The sequence below is a fragment of the Adelges cooleyi genome, unplaced genomic scaffold, assembly GCF_023614345.1.
Source record: "Adelges cooleyi isolate 19-005CV unplaced genomic scaffold, UGA_ACOO_1.1 ACOO_flye_CR_arks_rails_tigmint_CR_PRNA_108, whole genome shotgun sequence".
Classification (NCBI taxonomy): Eukaryota; Metazoa; Arthropoda; class Insecta; order Hemiptera; family Adelgidae; genus Adelges; species Adelges cooleyi.
Window position 1 is genome coordinate 2585150 of NW_026095761.1, and position 16766 is coordinate 2601915.

The 16766-nt window shown below is 36.3% G+C and overlaps 2 protein-coding genes across 2 annotated transcripts; both read left to right on the forward strand.

Annotated features, from left to right (window-relative positions):
- On the forward strand, nucleotides 1–7105 carry LOC126847524 (glucose dehydrogenase [FAD, quinone]-like). The gene is made up of 4 exons (XM_050587832.1): nucleotides 1–408; nucleotides 1692–2172; nucleotides 3393–3897; nucleotides 4238–7105. Exons 1-4 carry the CDS (start codon nucleotides 160–162, stop codon nucleotides 4935–4937), a joined length of 1935 nt encoding a protein of 644 aa, XP_050443789.1. The 5' UTR covers nucleotides 1–159; the 3' UTR covers nucleotides 4938–7105.
- Nucleotides 7106–7252: 147 nt separating this feature from the next.
- LOC126847527 (glucose dehydrogenase [FAD, quinone]-like) lies at nucleotides 7253–15653 on the forward strand. Its single transcript, XM_050587836.1, has 3 exons — nucleotides 7253–8295; nucleotides 13732–14237; nucleotides 14526–15653. The coding sequence occupies exons 1-3, from the start codon at nucleotides 7566–7568 to the stop codon at nucleotides 15135–15137; spliced, it is 1848 nt and encodes a 615-aa protein (XP_050443793.1). The 5' UTR covers nucleotides 7253–7565; the 3' UTR covers nucleotides 15138–15653.
- The last annotated feature ends 1113 nt before the right edge of the window (nucleotides 15654–16766 follow it).

Sequence of the window (16766 nt, forward strand, 5' to 3'; positions counted from 1 at the left end):
CGTACGGGTTACCGGTTGCGGTGGATGTATTTTAAAACAAAAATAAGTGTTTTTTTTTTTTTTTAATTTTAACGTCAAGTATGTACGCGATAATTTTCGTATCGTAGGTCTCTTCTGTCTGCGATTCACTAAGAACTATACAAGACCTAGCAGCCGACGATGGCTCCCGGCTTGTACACGGCCAGGCTGGCGGCTCGCATTGCCCTGTCGTACGGGCCGAGTGTCAGCTACATAATCCTGCTACGGGTGGCGGTATTGTTTTTCCGGCCCGACATCGAAGACGCGGGAAACCGACTGTTTGATCACAAGATGTCGCAGATTAGAGACCAGTACGATTTCATAGTGGTCGGAGCCGGTTCGGCGGGCGCCGTCGTCGCCAACAGACTCTCGGAAAACCCCAAATGGACGGTAAATGCATTGCGAGACAAACCTCCCCCCCCCTCTGGTCCTCTAAAAACAACGCTGTTTTTGTCTTATAAAAATCGCACAACCGATTCATTCGCGTAGAAGAACAAAAAAATCGTACTTGAAAGTTACTTTGTTGGGCCGAAAATTTAAAAAGTCCACCCTTTCCCGTTGAAAATAGAGAAAAAATGTTTAGATATTTCTCAACTTAAATTGCGGCGCCCTATAAGTTTGTTACAAAAAAAAATAGTACAATTAGTTCCAAATTTGTACTGGGATATTCTATAAGCATAGTACTACCGATGTCAAAAATAAAAAAAACTATAAATCCCTTCCTCTAGAAGAGAGGTGGACACTTTTTCTTTATTTCGCCTAGTTTTATAGGGTATAAGGTCGGAAAATTAGACCAAAGGCAGATCCAGAATGAGCTTATAACAATACATACAACTTTCTGAAAAATCTGTAGTCAAACTTTATTTTTGTATTAAGGAAAATCCCTCAAAAAAAAAAAAGGTAAAACTACACATTGGCCGTAGTCTGTAACTAGGTTTTTTAGTCTTTGAAAATATTTTCACTATATTGTTAATTACGACACAATATGTGGATAACTACAGTAATAAAATATTCCAGACAGACGATCAACCCTAATACGAAAAATAAATTGTTAAGCACATTATTGTCATTACAATGCTTTTATCGATATTTGTACTTCTACCATTACAGATTTGCATCGTTGAGTTTATTTGAAAGTGATTTTTTCATTGCTCTGGCTTTTTATATTATTCCCTTTGTTATGTGCTTATAAAGATTATTATTGATCGTTAAAAAAAAATTACTTTTGTTTTAAGAGGACATCGTGTTAAGGAGTTAGGTATAGGCAATTTTTTGCAAAATCTTTATTTAAACGTCAAACTCTTTTTAGTAGTTAATTTGTTTTTCGGATTATCACAGCATCATGACAGCGATTTATAAAAAAAATATTCATCTAAAGGTGTTCACGCGAACCCGGAAAAGGACCTTCAAAAGTGATTTTAGAGATAAAGCATTTATAATAGAGAAATAAATAGAGGACACGATTTCCGAAGGTATCACTTGTGTGTTATCTACAACGCATGGCTCCTTCGGAAATGTTGGCCTCTATCTTTTTTAACTATAGGTGTTTTATCATCTAAAATCACTATGAAAGGTATCTCTTGTCTGTTTTGTTGGTCAGACATGTTGAAAACCGTCGGTGAGACGTCAGACGTGCTCTTAATGTGACTTATGGCATATTCGCCGTTTTCTAGGTGCTGCTAATAGAAGCCGGCATCGACGAACCGGCTTTGTCGGACATACCGTTTCTGTATCCGTCCCTGCAGCGCACCCCAATCGACTGGCAATACAAGACGGAACCCTGCGAACAGTCGTGTTTGGGCTTCAAAGGCCAAAGGTCTTCGTGGCCACGCGGCAAAGTCATCGGCGGCAGCAGCGTGCTGAACGCCATGTTCTACGTCAGGGGCAACAGGAAGGACTACGACGCCTGGCAAGACGCTGGCAACGACGGTTGGGGCTACGAGCATGTGTTGCCGTACTTCAAGAAATCCGAAGACATGCGCATACCGGAACTGATGGGCTCAGAGTATCACGGCACGGGCGGCTACTTGAGCGTGGAATATTACCGTTCGCAGTCGCCGATCGTCCGGAACTTCATGGAAGCCGCGGCGGAACTTGGCTACGACGAGACCGACATAAACGGCGCCAATCAAACCGGTTTTACGAAATCTCAAGGTAAACAAACATGATATATTCCGTGCTGTTAGTGCTGAATTGAAAAACAAAAAAATAACGCATTCCGTTTGAAACCGACTTGGCGTGGATAAATTAACCGACAGCAAAGCCAAGCGTTATCTTGAAAGTCTTTACAAACATGTCGATCCACTTTATGTTGGCCGGATGAGCGACGTAGACATGTTTAATATGCATTTAATATGTCCAACAGCGGGTGTGGTCGTTAGGTCTGCTAGCGTTGGCATAAATCGTGCTCTCCGTTTTAATGCTTGTTGGGCTCTTTTAAACACAACAAACGATTTAATTCATAATACATTGTACAAATCTCATTGTAAGAAATGCGACGAGCTCGTAATAAGTACTAAATATGTTATTCATTACAAGCCAATACATTTAAATATAATTAAAACGATTGGTTTAGGAATGTAATCAATTTTACTGCAATCCAATGGTGTGTAATAATATTATTACCACTGTGGTAGCTGGCGTATAATTATAGTTTAAATAAATGTTTAGTACTTTTACAACCATATTTTTAAATTTGTATTCATTATAATTCAAGTTTTTTTCTATTGACAAATTTGAAAAAAAGACAATTGGATCTGCTATACAAAATATTAATCTTTACTTTTCATACCTTTCCCTTCGATACCGAAACTTACCTTTGCTTATAGACATTTTCATACCCCCCTGACTGCATGTATAACCTAATCTAGATTAACCTTCTACAATCTGCCTTTCTTTTCAAATCTACTTTTGTTTTGTTCAGACTTACGCATTTGGTTCATCAACGTCATGTTCTACCGAACTTTTGTAATTTTTTTAGTGTATAATTACTGAAATAACCGATCTATTAAGCTCATCTTAAAGTACTAAATAGTTATTTATATTGTGTTGGTTCAAATTTATCGTTTTGATATGCTCATCAAAAAAAATGTTCTTATTAAGTCTACTGTGTTGAGGTTATACAATCTGGCTTCCGTCATATGCTCCTTAATTACTCCTCTTTTTGCAGTCTGAAACGAATATGTGTGCTATATTTTTTATTGTTTTTTCCTTCGACATTAGACTCATCGACTCTGCCTAAAACATATAATATTACATATGGACCCTCCCGTCTACCTTACACGTATCTCTGAAACTATAATCAATCTAGTCCTAGTAATGTGACGTTAGTACGACTCTTAATCTTGATTATTTTTATCGTACGATGATTTCAGGAACCTTAAGGGACGGACTGAGGTGCAGTACGGGTAAAGCGTTTTTGAGACCGATCAAGGATCGCCCGAATCTCCACATTAGCGTACTCACGCACGCCCTGAAAGTGGCCGTAGAAGATGGCAAAGCTACCGGCGTGCTCATTTCGAAATTGGGTAGCATTCCGACCCTAGTAAAAGCGCACAAGGAAGTGATTTTATCGGCCGGTGCCGTTAACTCTCCGCAGCTGCTAATGTTGTCCGGTATAGGTCCCGCCGACAAACTGCGAAAGGCCGGCGTTAAGGTGGTCAAACATTTGCCAGGGGTCGGCAAAAACCTTCAGGATCACATAGCGACGGGCGGTGTGACTTATCTGTTCGATTCGCCGGACTGTACAAGTCCACTAGGGATGGGAATCGTTTTGCCCAGGGTGTTGACGTTGAGCTCATTCATTCAGTTTACCCGAGACCACATGGGTCCATTATACAGGATTGCTTTAGGCGAAGCAATGGGATTCGTCAACACAAAGTAAGTATTTTTTTAACAGCACTCAGAGTCTAGATACATATAATAACTACGAGAATTTTGTTCAACAGTACAAGTGTTATATAGCATGTTATAACAGTAAGAGTGTTTTGTTAATATATTGAAGATTTTTGAATTCTTGTGTTGTCTGTTGGGTAACCAAATGAGAGTTAAATTCTCAGACACAAAGTAAACTTCTTGTTAGGCAATTCATCGACCAATTTAAATTCTAATTTATTAGGTATTTTTTTTTTTTTTGTAAAAAAAGGGAAAGATACATTTTTATCTGAAAACGGCCATGCCCATAACAGTCGTTGTACTTAAGGTCAATATTTTCCCCCAGATACAACGAAGACCCGGACTGGCCGGACATTCAACTTTTCATGGCCACGGCGGGTGACAACACGGACGGCGGACTGCTGAACAAGCCGGACGTGGGCTTGACCGACGATTACTACGACCAGGTGTTCGAGCCGATCCTCTACAAGGACGCGTACACGGCCGCGCCGCTGTTGCTGAGACCGTACAGCCGGGGTCACATAGAACTGGCCAGCGACAACCCGTACGATCCACCGCGGATCACGCCCAATTACCTGAGCGACCCCAGGGACGTGCGGACCATGGTGGAGGGCATAAAGATAGGGTACGCCATGAGCAAGACGGCGGCCATGCAACGGTTGAACGCCACCCTGCACGACATACCCACGCCGGGCTGCGAAGAGCACGAGTTCCCGTCGGACGAGTACTGGGAATGCCAGGCGAGACATTACACCATGACCATCTACCATCCGGTGGGTACGTGCAAGATGGGACCGGACGACGACGAGTACGCCGTGGTCGACAGCAGACTGAAAGTCAGGCGCGTCAAAGGACTGAGGGTGGTGGATGCGTCCATCATGCCGACCATAGTGAACGGCAACACCAACGCGCCGACTATTATGATCGCGGAAAAGGCGGCCGACATGATCAAAGAAGATTGGTCAACGTACACGTTGACGTTCGAAGCCAAATACGCCAAGAAAACGTACAAAAAATGGTGGTAAACTACTTGTTCAAGTACAATCGTTCACTGTTAGGGTTGGCAATCGAATAGGTGGGTACTTGTCGAGTTGAGTCGTATACGAAGTAAAAGTAAGACCAAACATTGTTATTTAAAAGAACCAATCCCGTTTTCCGCCAAAACTGTATATACCTATACTTCCGGAAATTCCTTTTTATCCGTTGAAAACGTCTAACTATTCAGCCAATTATTTATTAGCTACTAAAATGTAATCTTCCGTTTCCGTTAAACGAGATAAAAACCGTTACTTTTTATACTATAGTTTAAAAAAAAAAAATTATTTCCAAATATTGTTGAGTTTAATTTTAGCGCCTGGTTTATGAAAATATTCACCATTGAAGAAAACAGGTTTATTTCTTTTTATTTAGAAAATATTTGGGTTTCATAGGTTTTACCCTTTTTTGCCAAAACAGAATCATTCATTCGCTTTTACATGGATTCCTTTTCACATCTAAAAACAATGCAGTTTTCTGATATTATTTTTTATCAATTTAAAATTAAAATTTGTCAATTAGTTGTATACTATTTGCTTTTTTTTAAGTCTGCCTATCAAGTTTAAACGAAAATGCGACTACAGTATTTTTATTATAATTTATGCTATTATTTTTGTAATGCAATGTATACTTTGTATATATTTGCTAATTCTAAAAATGAAGGAGTTAAGTTTTATTTATTTTTAAAATTAGGTATTTATTAAAATAAATTTGTGATGTTTCAAAATGTTTTTATATTTCAATTAGGGTTCAGGTGGTGTTTCTTCTAAACAATTTTTCGTGCTAAATTAAAAGTATGTAGGCAAAGATAATTATATTAATGACTGAAACAAAGATAATTTCATTTGCTAAACACAGCGTGAGGGGCACACTTATGTATGTGACACATTTGATGTCAGTCTTTATTTTTCAAATTTTACATTGCGTGACAATAACACAGCGCGTTGCAAATGAGAAAATAAATCGTAGGTAGGTGTATTGTATGTATTTGTATAATTTCTCTAAGGATTCGCTGTATTTTGTTTTTTAAATCTTTAGACATTATAATAATAATTAGTAATTACTAACTGCATTAAAAGTATAACTTGATAGATATAAAACATATCTATCGAGTGAATGAAATTTGAAATTAAATGTAACAATAGGTATATAGTTTTTTTACAGAATTAAAATACAATTTTTTATCGCGTTTTACTTGATAATTGTACGCAGTCTTATAGAAAAACTACAATAATAATATACAATGACTTGACAAATCAATCCCATATAGCCACAAAGGGAATCACACGTTATTTTGGTTTCTGGAAGAGGGAACACTATATACGGTTTCGGTGGAAAACGACGACGGTCGTTTCGACGTTAAGTTTGTAAACAATTTAATTAATAATTATTTATTTTGTAAATATATATAATTTTAAGATTGTTGCGTGTTAAATTGACGATTTCGTGTTTTCTAATTATTATAAATATAGTTATCATAATAAACGAAAGCTCGCGTTTTTGTTGGCAGACACGAATAATATTATGTATAATATTAATATACATACATGCGTTCTGTAGGTAATAATTATAAAATATCTATCCGTCTGCGGGTTTTAACGAACGGTGTAATTATCGCTTTTAAATTCTACTCTAACGGAACTGCGATCTTGTTTGAAAAAATGAAAATACATTTAAAAAAAACAAACCTCACCTATAAGAAGGGTTTCTCTTCTAATGGGCGGGTACATATTATTTTTCTTTTGGCGCCTGTATGCGCTATTTTCTTTATCGACATAATGACGAAAACGGGTTTGTCGCATTAGCGTCATCGTGGGGAGAGGGCGGTGCGGGGACGGATATACAGGGTGTCCCACGAACATTTGACAAATGAAATAACTTTAACTAAGGTTTTACTAATAATTCATTAGTACTCATTTACGCTATAAACGCCACAGTCCGTATTGCTTTGGACATCTAGTTTTGGATAGTTACTCTTAAAGTCGTTTAATTGTTAAGTAGTGGGTGGGAGGTGGAGTGCGGTAGAGTAATGCGTGCAGATAAAAATAACTCCACTTCCTTTAAACCTTTAATAACTTAAAAAGTAATTATTCTGGATAACCGACAGTCAAAATTATCGGCAAATTGTTCCTAATAAAATTGTCATCTAGAATTAAAAAAAAAAACTAAAACAGTTAAATGCCGTATAATAAACGTGATGCGTTTATAGCGCAAATGAGTATAATTTAAAAAAAAAATAATAATAATAATTTGAAAATATTCTCTATAACAAAAGTTTTTAGCTTGTCGAATGTTTGTAGAACACCCTGTATTATACAAAAGTGAAAAAATAATAATATTTCCGTTTTTACTTTCTTATGCCGGCAATAAAGGCGGATTATTATCTAAATACACACTGCGCTCTTAAAAACAATAGAGAAAGTTGATTGGCGGCCACGGGGTATCGCCAAGTCGGTGTATTGGTATTAGATTTTTCAAGACCAGATTTCCACTTCAGTACCGAACCGATCTCCAAAGCCTTCGGTTACGCGTGAAATGACTAAGCAAAACCGGGCAGTTATTATTTAATTTTCGCCATCGTCTACCCGCACGTCCAGGCCTTTACTGCGCGCGCGACCATGTCTTCCGAAAACTGCGAGTGTTCGTTCCAAGACTCTTCGTTCTTATCGAGGTCGTGCGGCAGCACCGGCACGCTGGCGTTCTTCATGTCGCTGGTCGACCTGATCGTCCGGTCGCAGTGCTCGCTGGCCGATCCCTGTCGGCGGGCCGGCGACAGAAAGTTGCCGACGGGCCCGTACTACGCCGAGGAACTGGACTTCGTGGTGGTCGGCGGCGGCGTGGCCGGCTCCGTGGTGGCCGCTAGGCTCAGCGAGGTGCCCGAGTGGACGGTGGGCCTGCTGGAGGCCGGTCCCGAAGAGCCCACCGCCACGTCGGTGCCGGCGTTCGCCACGGCCGCCCTAGGCACGGAACTCGACTGGCGGTACCTGACCGAGCCACAGCGGTTTGCGTGCCTAAACGCCGGCGGCGTGTGCGCGTGGCCCCGGGGCAAAATGCTGGGCGGCACCGGCGCCATGACCGGCATGATGTACTCGAGGGGCCACCGGCTCATGTACGACGGTTGGCGCGACGCCGGCATCACCGGTTGGGGCTACGACGACGTGCTTCCTTACTTCAAGAAAACCGAGTCCAACCGAAACCGGGACATCGTGGAGCCGCAATACCACGGGTTCGACGGTCCCGTGGCCGTGCAGACGTTCCCGCACCGTCCCGATATGGCCGAGTCCATAGTGAAAGCCGGCGAGGAGTTGGGTTACAGATCCGGCGACTTGAACGGACACAATCAAACAGGTATACTTGACTTGTGTATGTTTATTATGATATTATTTTTTTAGGGCAACCCTATACGGGCAAAACGCAATAGTTTCTTTAAAGAAACTAAAATATTGACAAAACTGTTTTTAATGTTTCGAAAATAGTTTTTCAACTTGGCAGTTGTTTGCGCACAGCAGTTATTTTTAATTTTTTTGTTTCCCCTTAAAATTTTACTTACTAAGACTCCACTATATTTCATAAAAATGATGACAATATTTTTTAATTTAGTAAAATCATTAAAACATCATGTATTGGCAGGAAATAAAACATTAATTTTATACATTTTTACTTTGTAGATAATAGATTGTATTCAAAAACGCCAAACAAAACGTATATTATTATACTTTTATAATTGATTAAATATTTTCCATAAAACATAATATTAAGCACAATATTTGTATTTCTATGTAGGATATAGTAAAAATGACAAATTTTTATAAAATGCCGATAAAACTCTTTTTAAAATTCAAATAAGATTAAGAGATAATATTTGTCACAATATTCATGAATATCGTTAAAACATTCTAATATCATGTTTTAATAAGAAATCAATTATTAATACTATAAATTTAATATGTTTTGTACATATATTATTTTCAAAAAACAATTATACCCACATAATGTATTTTACAACAATATGTGTGCGTTATTATTGAAAAGTTATTCAATGTTTTAAAAGTATATAGCATATTCTGTAAAGAAGATTTTTACATAAACGTTAATTAAAAATAGAATAAATATTTTTACAGTACCTACTTTAAAGTCATAACTGGTCCAGTTACGAACAGCTTAGAGTTGAGTGTCATGTTTTATTAATACGTTTGTTTAGGTTTTATAAATGTTTCGGCTTTGTAAATTTATTGTAATAAACTCATTTAATAAAATGTTCTAAATTAAAAACGCTTTATCAAAATGTATCATCTATCTAATTACTATAAGAACTGAATAGTAATTGAACAGTTTGGTATTACATAAAAAAATTCCAGTTTTACAAAAAACTTACAAAATTATTTAATTTTGACCAGTTGTAGTTTGACCAAATAATCAGACAGTTTGATTTTTGGTCGATTATTGTATAGATACTTTTTAGATTAAATTGTAAATACTAGTTTTTTGTCAACCCACCGTAGGTTAGAATAGACTAGATTACTATTACACCGTCGCTTGCTGTTCTCTAAAACTGGTAGAGAATTATTGATTTGTCCTAAAAACCTCAAAACACAAAACAGGATTCCAGAGGAAATTCCCAATTGAAAATCTTAAAACGAGACGATTTAATTTAAATAATGTTAGTAGTAGAACTAAATAGTTTTATTTAAATAAATGTTTAAGCTATGGACTATTTAAGCAATATCAGCACTTATATTTAAATATATTATTGTAATAAGATATTAGGAAATTAGAATAAATATAAAACAATTGTTTAAATACAGATTATAATAAAATTAATATTGATATTTATAAACAAAATATTTTAATACGGAAGCTATTATATGATAACATATTTTCAATTGTTCTTTAGTTTCATTTAATATCAAAAAATCATACTTATGATGTCTTATGGTAGGAAACTATACATTTTTTTTCATTAATCTTTTGCCCTAGGCAATTACAACTCAACAACATTAACTGTTACATGGCTATATTATTTTGAGTTTCGAATTCTGTTATTTACTACTATAGAGAGGTCCTACTGATATATTATGATGGTTAGTGTAAAATACAATAATGGATATTAATGTTTAAAAACCCCGAATAAATGTGATTATAAATTATAACACAGCGTAATAACTTAGCAGTTATAAAAAAACATTTATTTATTTAGAATAATTAAATTGCTTTATGTTGTTTAACTAGAGTATCATTTTGCTTTAAATAGCGAATAGAAAAGTATTTTAAATTAGAAACTATATATTTCTTACTATACAAAAGGTAATTGATTATATTATTAACATTTGTTTGAAACATATTTGCAAGTATTACAATTATATATTATTATTATTATTATTTACCATAGCACCTATTAATCGAAAATATTTCAAAAGTACTTGACATTTTTTTGAAATAAGTAAATATAACGAGTAGATATGTAACTAAACCTTAGAATTTAATACATAAATTTAAATTTGTACATTTTTTTAGAGAGCCGACATTTTTTAAGTTTAAAATTGTTTAAAACTTCAATTTTTTAGAGTCATATTGGTTTGATGCTTTTTATTTGTAGGTATTGCCTTGTTGCTATTGAATAAAGTTAGACAAAAGCACTGCATGGCTAAAGAGTTGTGTACTGAATATACTTTTAAAAAAGATATTTATAGGCGTGCCAGATAAACAAAATAAGTCTATGTTCATTAAATGTTATAACCATTATATAATTAATTGTAGAAATAAATAGTTATAAGCTATTATTTCAATAAAAAAAAAAACTATTATATAATTAAAATTGGTTTCCCAGTGAGTTATTACCAAAATTAATGTCTATTTTTATTTGGGAAATTAAAAATGAAACTAAAAGACATCAATGAAAATGAGGGATTTATAATGAATAGGCTTCAAACTGTGGCAGTAAAAAACCCGTTTTACTGGACACTTACTTATACATACAAAACATTTGATACTTACATTTTTTGACGTGTAAAAATTAAGCAACTAATTCATATAATTTATTCAAAATTAGCCATAATTTTATATGTTTCCTTGCCAATGTTAGGTTATGTCTATTGTATATAGGTGATAATACACTTGTTAAATATTATGATGTAAACTAGTCTACTCCGTCGTACCATACATTTATACTAGCAACGTTTCGATAATTATGATGTTACATATTATATTATTGTGTTTATTACATGGGTAATGTGTTGTGTTACGCATAGAGATGGAAGACATTTTTTCTCATCTGTCAATTCAGTAATGGACAAAAATACCATGCCGGTTTCGCATTATTTTAAAAATAATATTCTTAAGCATACAGTAATAATATAAAGATATGAAATAACATATTATAATAGCTTGTATACTTTTGTGAAGTAAACTGAAGCACTAAAACCAGTATGACCACACAAAAGTATAGTGAGTCTTCGTTGCTGAGCGGCTGATAGTCTTTAAGATGAAATGAGCTTTTACCCCTTATCTTGAAATATTTTTGTTTTTTTTTCTTCTAACTAGGCAGACTGACTTTAGTCCTTATGTTCACGGGTCACATCACAACTTCTTTCGGTATTTCGGCACGAGTATTTCGGTCTTCGGCGGTATTTTGTATCTACTGTAGAAGAACCGATTGGTTTCAGTCGATATTGTCATGGTCATGTATAATAATATAAATTAATCGGACTGACAAGCTCGGTCTAAACGCGTTTTGTGCAGACCATCGATCGAGTGTGTAGGTGTGTTGTTGTGACTTAAACGAATGATAGAAATTGCAATAAAGTACGACGAATTGGAATGTGGAAACTGTACCGCGGTATAGGCATATTGAAAAAACATAATACCAGTTATAGTTTTGTATAATATTTATTATATTTTTTGTCCTAAGCATGTAGAGGTGAAATATCGACGGGTCGATTGCACACCTTTGCGGCGCGCGCGAATACAATAATACAAATAGAACATACAATAAAATATTATCCATAATAGTAATAACACATACATACATACATACATACACGCACAGCATACAGTGCACTACAAAAACCGGCTTTGATTTGTCAATAATTGAACGCTGAAACCATTACATATTTTTTTTATAGAAGCTGTTACCGTTTAAGTCCGTCAAAACGGAAGGAAAACGTCGGTTGAAGGTCGACACGATAATAGGTGTGAAAGAAAACCTAAATAATAACATACCAAAACTTTTTTTTTTTGTATTCTTTTCGGTTTATAAAAATGTTTAATTATTTTTTTTCAAAAAACAATCCGTACCCACAGCGTAAAAATACTTATTTTTTTTCGAGGTTTGGCCTTTTCGTTTTTGATCAATTTCAAATTTCGTCCCAGGAATAAGTAAAGTGTATAGGTACATTCATTTATTGCATCTATTGTAGTGGTTGGAACCTTTTACTTCTGGACAACTCTTTCGGTAGTGTTAATATAACAACAGCGTACTCTGAGTTTCGCTAGAATAGTCAATTTCCTATTGAAAACTGTAGATGTCCACCAGCAAAACGAGCCAGAATTATCCTCGCTCAATTATTTTTTTTCCTGTAATGTGTTTATCACTTTTTCATGGATTCCCAACCGTTTAGTTGATGTCGCATAACAGCGTTTTTGTTAGATTCCATGTGGAGTGTTGACCATAAATATATTATATATTACTGGGCAGTGGTTAAAAAAATGACAATCCGTCATAAGTACCTGTAGTCACAGGCTCCCAAGCAATCAAATAATATAATTTGCATACATTTTAATACACGGTTTAAGCCAATATACATTCAGACCATGACAATGGTCGTCGGACCATGTTCAAGGGATTAACAGTTCATCGTTACCAGTTAGCATTCTGGTAACTATTATTCTCATCTAGCCATATAACTATTTGCTTATAGACAACGCTTTCCAGTAGACAGTTTTCACATCTCCCCGTCTGTCTAATATCTTATTAAATCATAAAACTTTGATTGGGTGTAATAGATAAGTTAATGGTTAGCATGCGAGAAAAAATATGACACTATTAGGTGATACAAACAGGTAACTCTCGTTTTTGTTTCTGGCTTTATGATCACTTTTGTTTTGATCATATTATCTATGCTTAGATTCAGATTAAGATAATATAATGGTATTTATATTCCATTACTATCGATGGACTGTCTCAGTTATCTAACCTTACCTAGTAGCACATAAAGCGTACGATGACACTCCTATGAAACTTTGAATAGAGTCCTAGGAAAACTCTCATTTCAATCTGAATGCACACTCCTAGGATTAAAATTGGGAGCTCTTAGAAGTGTTCAAACTGGAACATAAACTTAAGTTGGATTGGAATAAACCAAAACATGAGTCATCTGAGGTCTTCATAATTTTGATAAGGCATTCCAAAACGTAGACAATATGTTTATTTGCATGTTACTAAAACTGCATTCACACTATCTCGCTAAATGCCATTTGACAAAAGCCGCATTCAGACTGATATCGCTCGAGTGTAGGTCCTATTTAAATAAAGCTAATAAGAACGAATAGTAATAGTGTGCACGCGTCAACTGGCCTTGTCAAATGACATTCAACGGCATAGTGTGGAAGCAGCTTGAGATTTAAGCGCTTTGCGTTTGAAACAAATCTCGTTCAATAGAGAATCTTCTTGATCGGCTGACGGTATAGTCAACCTTTAGTGGACTTGCTTTTATCGTGGAGTAAATTCAAAGCCGTTAGGATATAATTGTTGATAATTATTTTGACCGAGATAAATGTTGATTTTAGGTTTTGCGATTGCGCAAGTCATGATGGAACACGGCTTGAGGATGAGCACCTCGCGGGCATTCTTGCGACCGGCCAACGACAGGAAAAACCTGTACGTGAAAATCAACAGCCGTGTTACCGGACTGGTATTAAACAAGTTCAACAACCGAGTGCAGGGCGTCAAATACGTGGATGAAAACGGCGAGCACATGGTCCGAGCCAGGAAGGAAGTCATCCTGTCGGCCGGTGTCGTAGGATCTCCACACTTGCTCATGGTTTCCGGCATAGGACCGGCCGAAGATCTGCTCAGGGCCGGCGTGACGGTGTTCAAGGACTTGCCGGTCGGTCGCAACCTACAACATCACGTATCCGTTAGCATTGCTGCCACCGTCAACGCGTCCGACCACGAATACCACCTGTCCATGGACGCCGTATCGGAGTTCATCAGCAACCGAACCGGACCTTTGGCTAGCACTGGACTGACCCAGACAACAGGGTTCCTGACCACCACTTACGCAGAAGACGGTGTTAGTTTTGTATGCATACAGGGCGTATCACGATGATCTGATTCGTTCAGCCGGAGAGAATATTAGTGATGACTGACGAGAGTGATGAGTGTGAAACATTTACGCGTCCGACCATCGTGATACACCCGATATATTCCAAACCTAAACGTATAGAAATTGTTTTCTCTAAAGTGGCTGCACTGAACATTGCAACCCTTGTCGAATCAATCAATATTTTGTTGGAGCCACTCCTCTGTATTACCCTAAGATTTTCGATGTGCCTTATTTGAAGTATGAATATGATTTCAGATTCCCGATGCTCAACTGTACTTTGACGGACTGGCGCCGAACTGCGAAAAAGTGTTGGTAGATGCCGATTCGCCGGCTTTCAGGGCCGAGGAAACCCGACCGTTCGTCTGGGCCCGGCCCACTTACCTGTTGACCAAAAGCAGAGGGTACATAGCTCTGCGCACGGCCAACCCGTTCGACGACCCGATTATCCAGCCCAACTACTTCCAAGACTACCGGGACGTGCTGGGAATGGTTGACAGCATCAAGATCGTGCTCAAGATGATCAAGTCGCAGGCGCTCAGGAAATGGGACATGCAGGTGGACCCCACCCCGGAGCCGGGTTGCGAACACTACCCTCACGGCACCGACCCTTATTGGGCTTGCGTGGCCGTCACCGCCACCAAAGCGGAAAACCATCATTCGGGCACGTGCAAGATGGGACCTTCGTGGCATCCCGAAACCGTGGTCGATCCGGAGCTCAGGGTGCTGGGAATACCTAACCTGCGGGTGATGGACGCTTCGGTTTTCCCCACGGGACCCAACTGCAACCCCATAGCGCCGGTGATAATGGTGGCCGAAAAAGGGTCGGACATGGTAAAGGAGACGTGGGCCGCGTTTAGGAAAAACTGACTGCCGCCATCATCGGGCTAACGAACAAATAATTAACTATGCGCATTGTACAACCGTCTAGGCACCGGACGACCTGTCTAGGACCTTGATACGAGACCTACACGTTTCAACACGACCGGGTGAAAACAAAACGATCAAGTGTGGCGTTCGGTTGTTATAAAAAAAAAAAAAAATAGTGACTACCGATCCGAAACAAATTAGTTCACTGTAAGGTGTCCTACATTGTATTTAAACATTTCATCATTGTTATAATTACTCGCTAATGCTCAAGTGTCGCAATTCGAATCGTTAGCTAAATATTTACAAAGTGTTTAGTCCCAAGTCAAATTTGTGATATCTATATACTTTGATTTAATTATTTATTATATATTTATATATTATTATGTTTTGTGTTAACGAGCAAAACAATCGATGTGACAACTGTTCGTTTCGTTCTACATTCAAAATCCACGTGTAAATAAAAAAAACATTGTCGTAGCTACGTTTTGCTTCGCTTATTTACATTAGGTTAGGTTAGGTTAGTGTATTATGAATGGCTTCAAAATGAAAAAGTAAAACAAAAAAGTGACATAACACAAACCGTTTTTATTTGTTGGGAAAAAGAGTACCTAGTACAATAGCTCTTCAGTTTTTTATTGTAAATAATTGTTTGTTATTTCATAACTTATACATTTTATTTTGATATAAACTAATAGGTAGTAATTAAATAATTTCCGTTGTTTTCATATATATATATATATATATATACAATAAATACATTTGTATTACATATTTTAATTTAGTAAAATTATTAATAAAAACAAATTGTTTAGATGAAAAAATGTATAATATAGGTATATGTTGAGTTGTAACATGGACGCCCCTTGTCCAATGAGCAATTTATTTTAATTTGTAATCGCTATCTATTTTTTCTCAAATGAAAAATTTGGCACGTAAATTAATCTAGGGTTCTTTTATTAAAAACAAAAAATGGAATCATGCAGCATTTTTAGAATTTTGCAAGTTTCCATTAATATAATAAGGTAGGTTTAGTTTATTGAAACGTTAAATCATAAAAATTTAAAAAAAAATTAAGCTAATGTTTTATATTCGTATTATGTTAAAATTTGTAATCAGTAAATGTTATAGTGATTTATTCATCAATATAATTTACCTAATAGACAATGTTTTTAAAATATTTAATTTTAGATTTGTTTTTTCGAACTTTTTTGTATTGTTGGAGTTTTAAATTCTAGACCAAAATTTATAGTGGACAATAAATGTAGTGAACCTAACTTAAAAAAATGTATCCAATATAAAACTGAAATCAGGTTTAGGTAAAAAAAATTAAGTAGATATTCCAAACCTAAGTGAAATCTTCCAATATTACCTTAAATAATCCAATATTTACCTTAAATACATAATTTTACTCAATTAACTCATAACATGTATATACATGACTTATTGATTTCAGGTTTACTTCAGGTATTGATTTCAGGTTTCAGGTAGAACCTGAAATCAATAAGTCATGTATATACATGTTATGAGTTAATTGAGTAAAATTATGTATTTAAGGTAAATATTGGAATATTTAAGGTAATATTGGAAGATTTCACTTAGGTTTGGAATATCTACTTAATTTTTTTTATT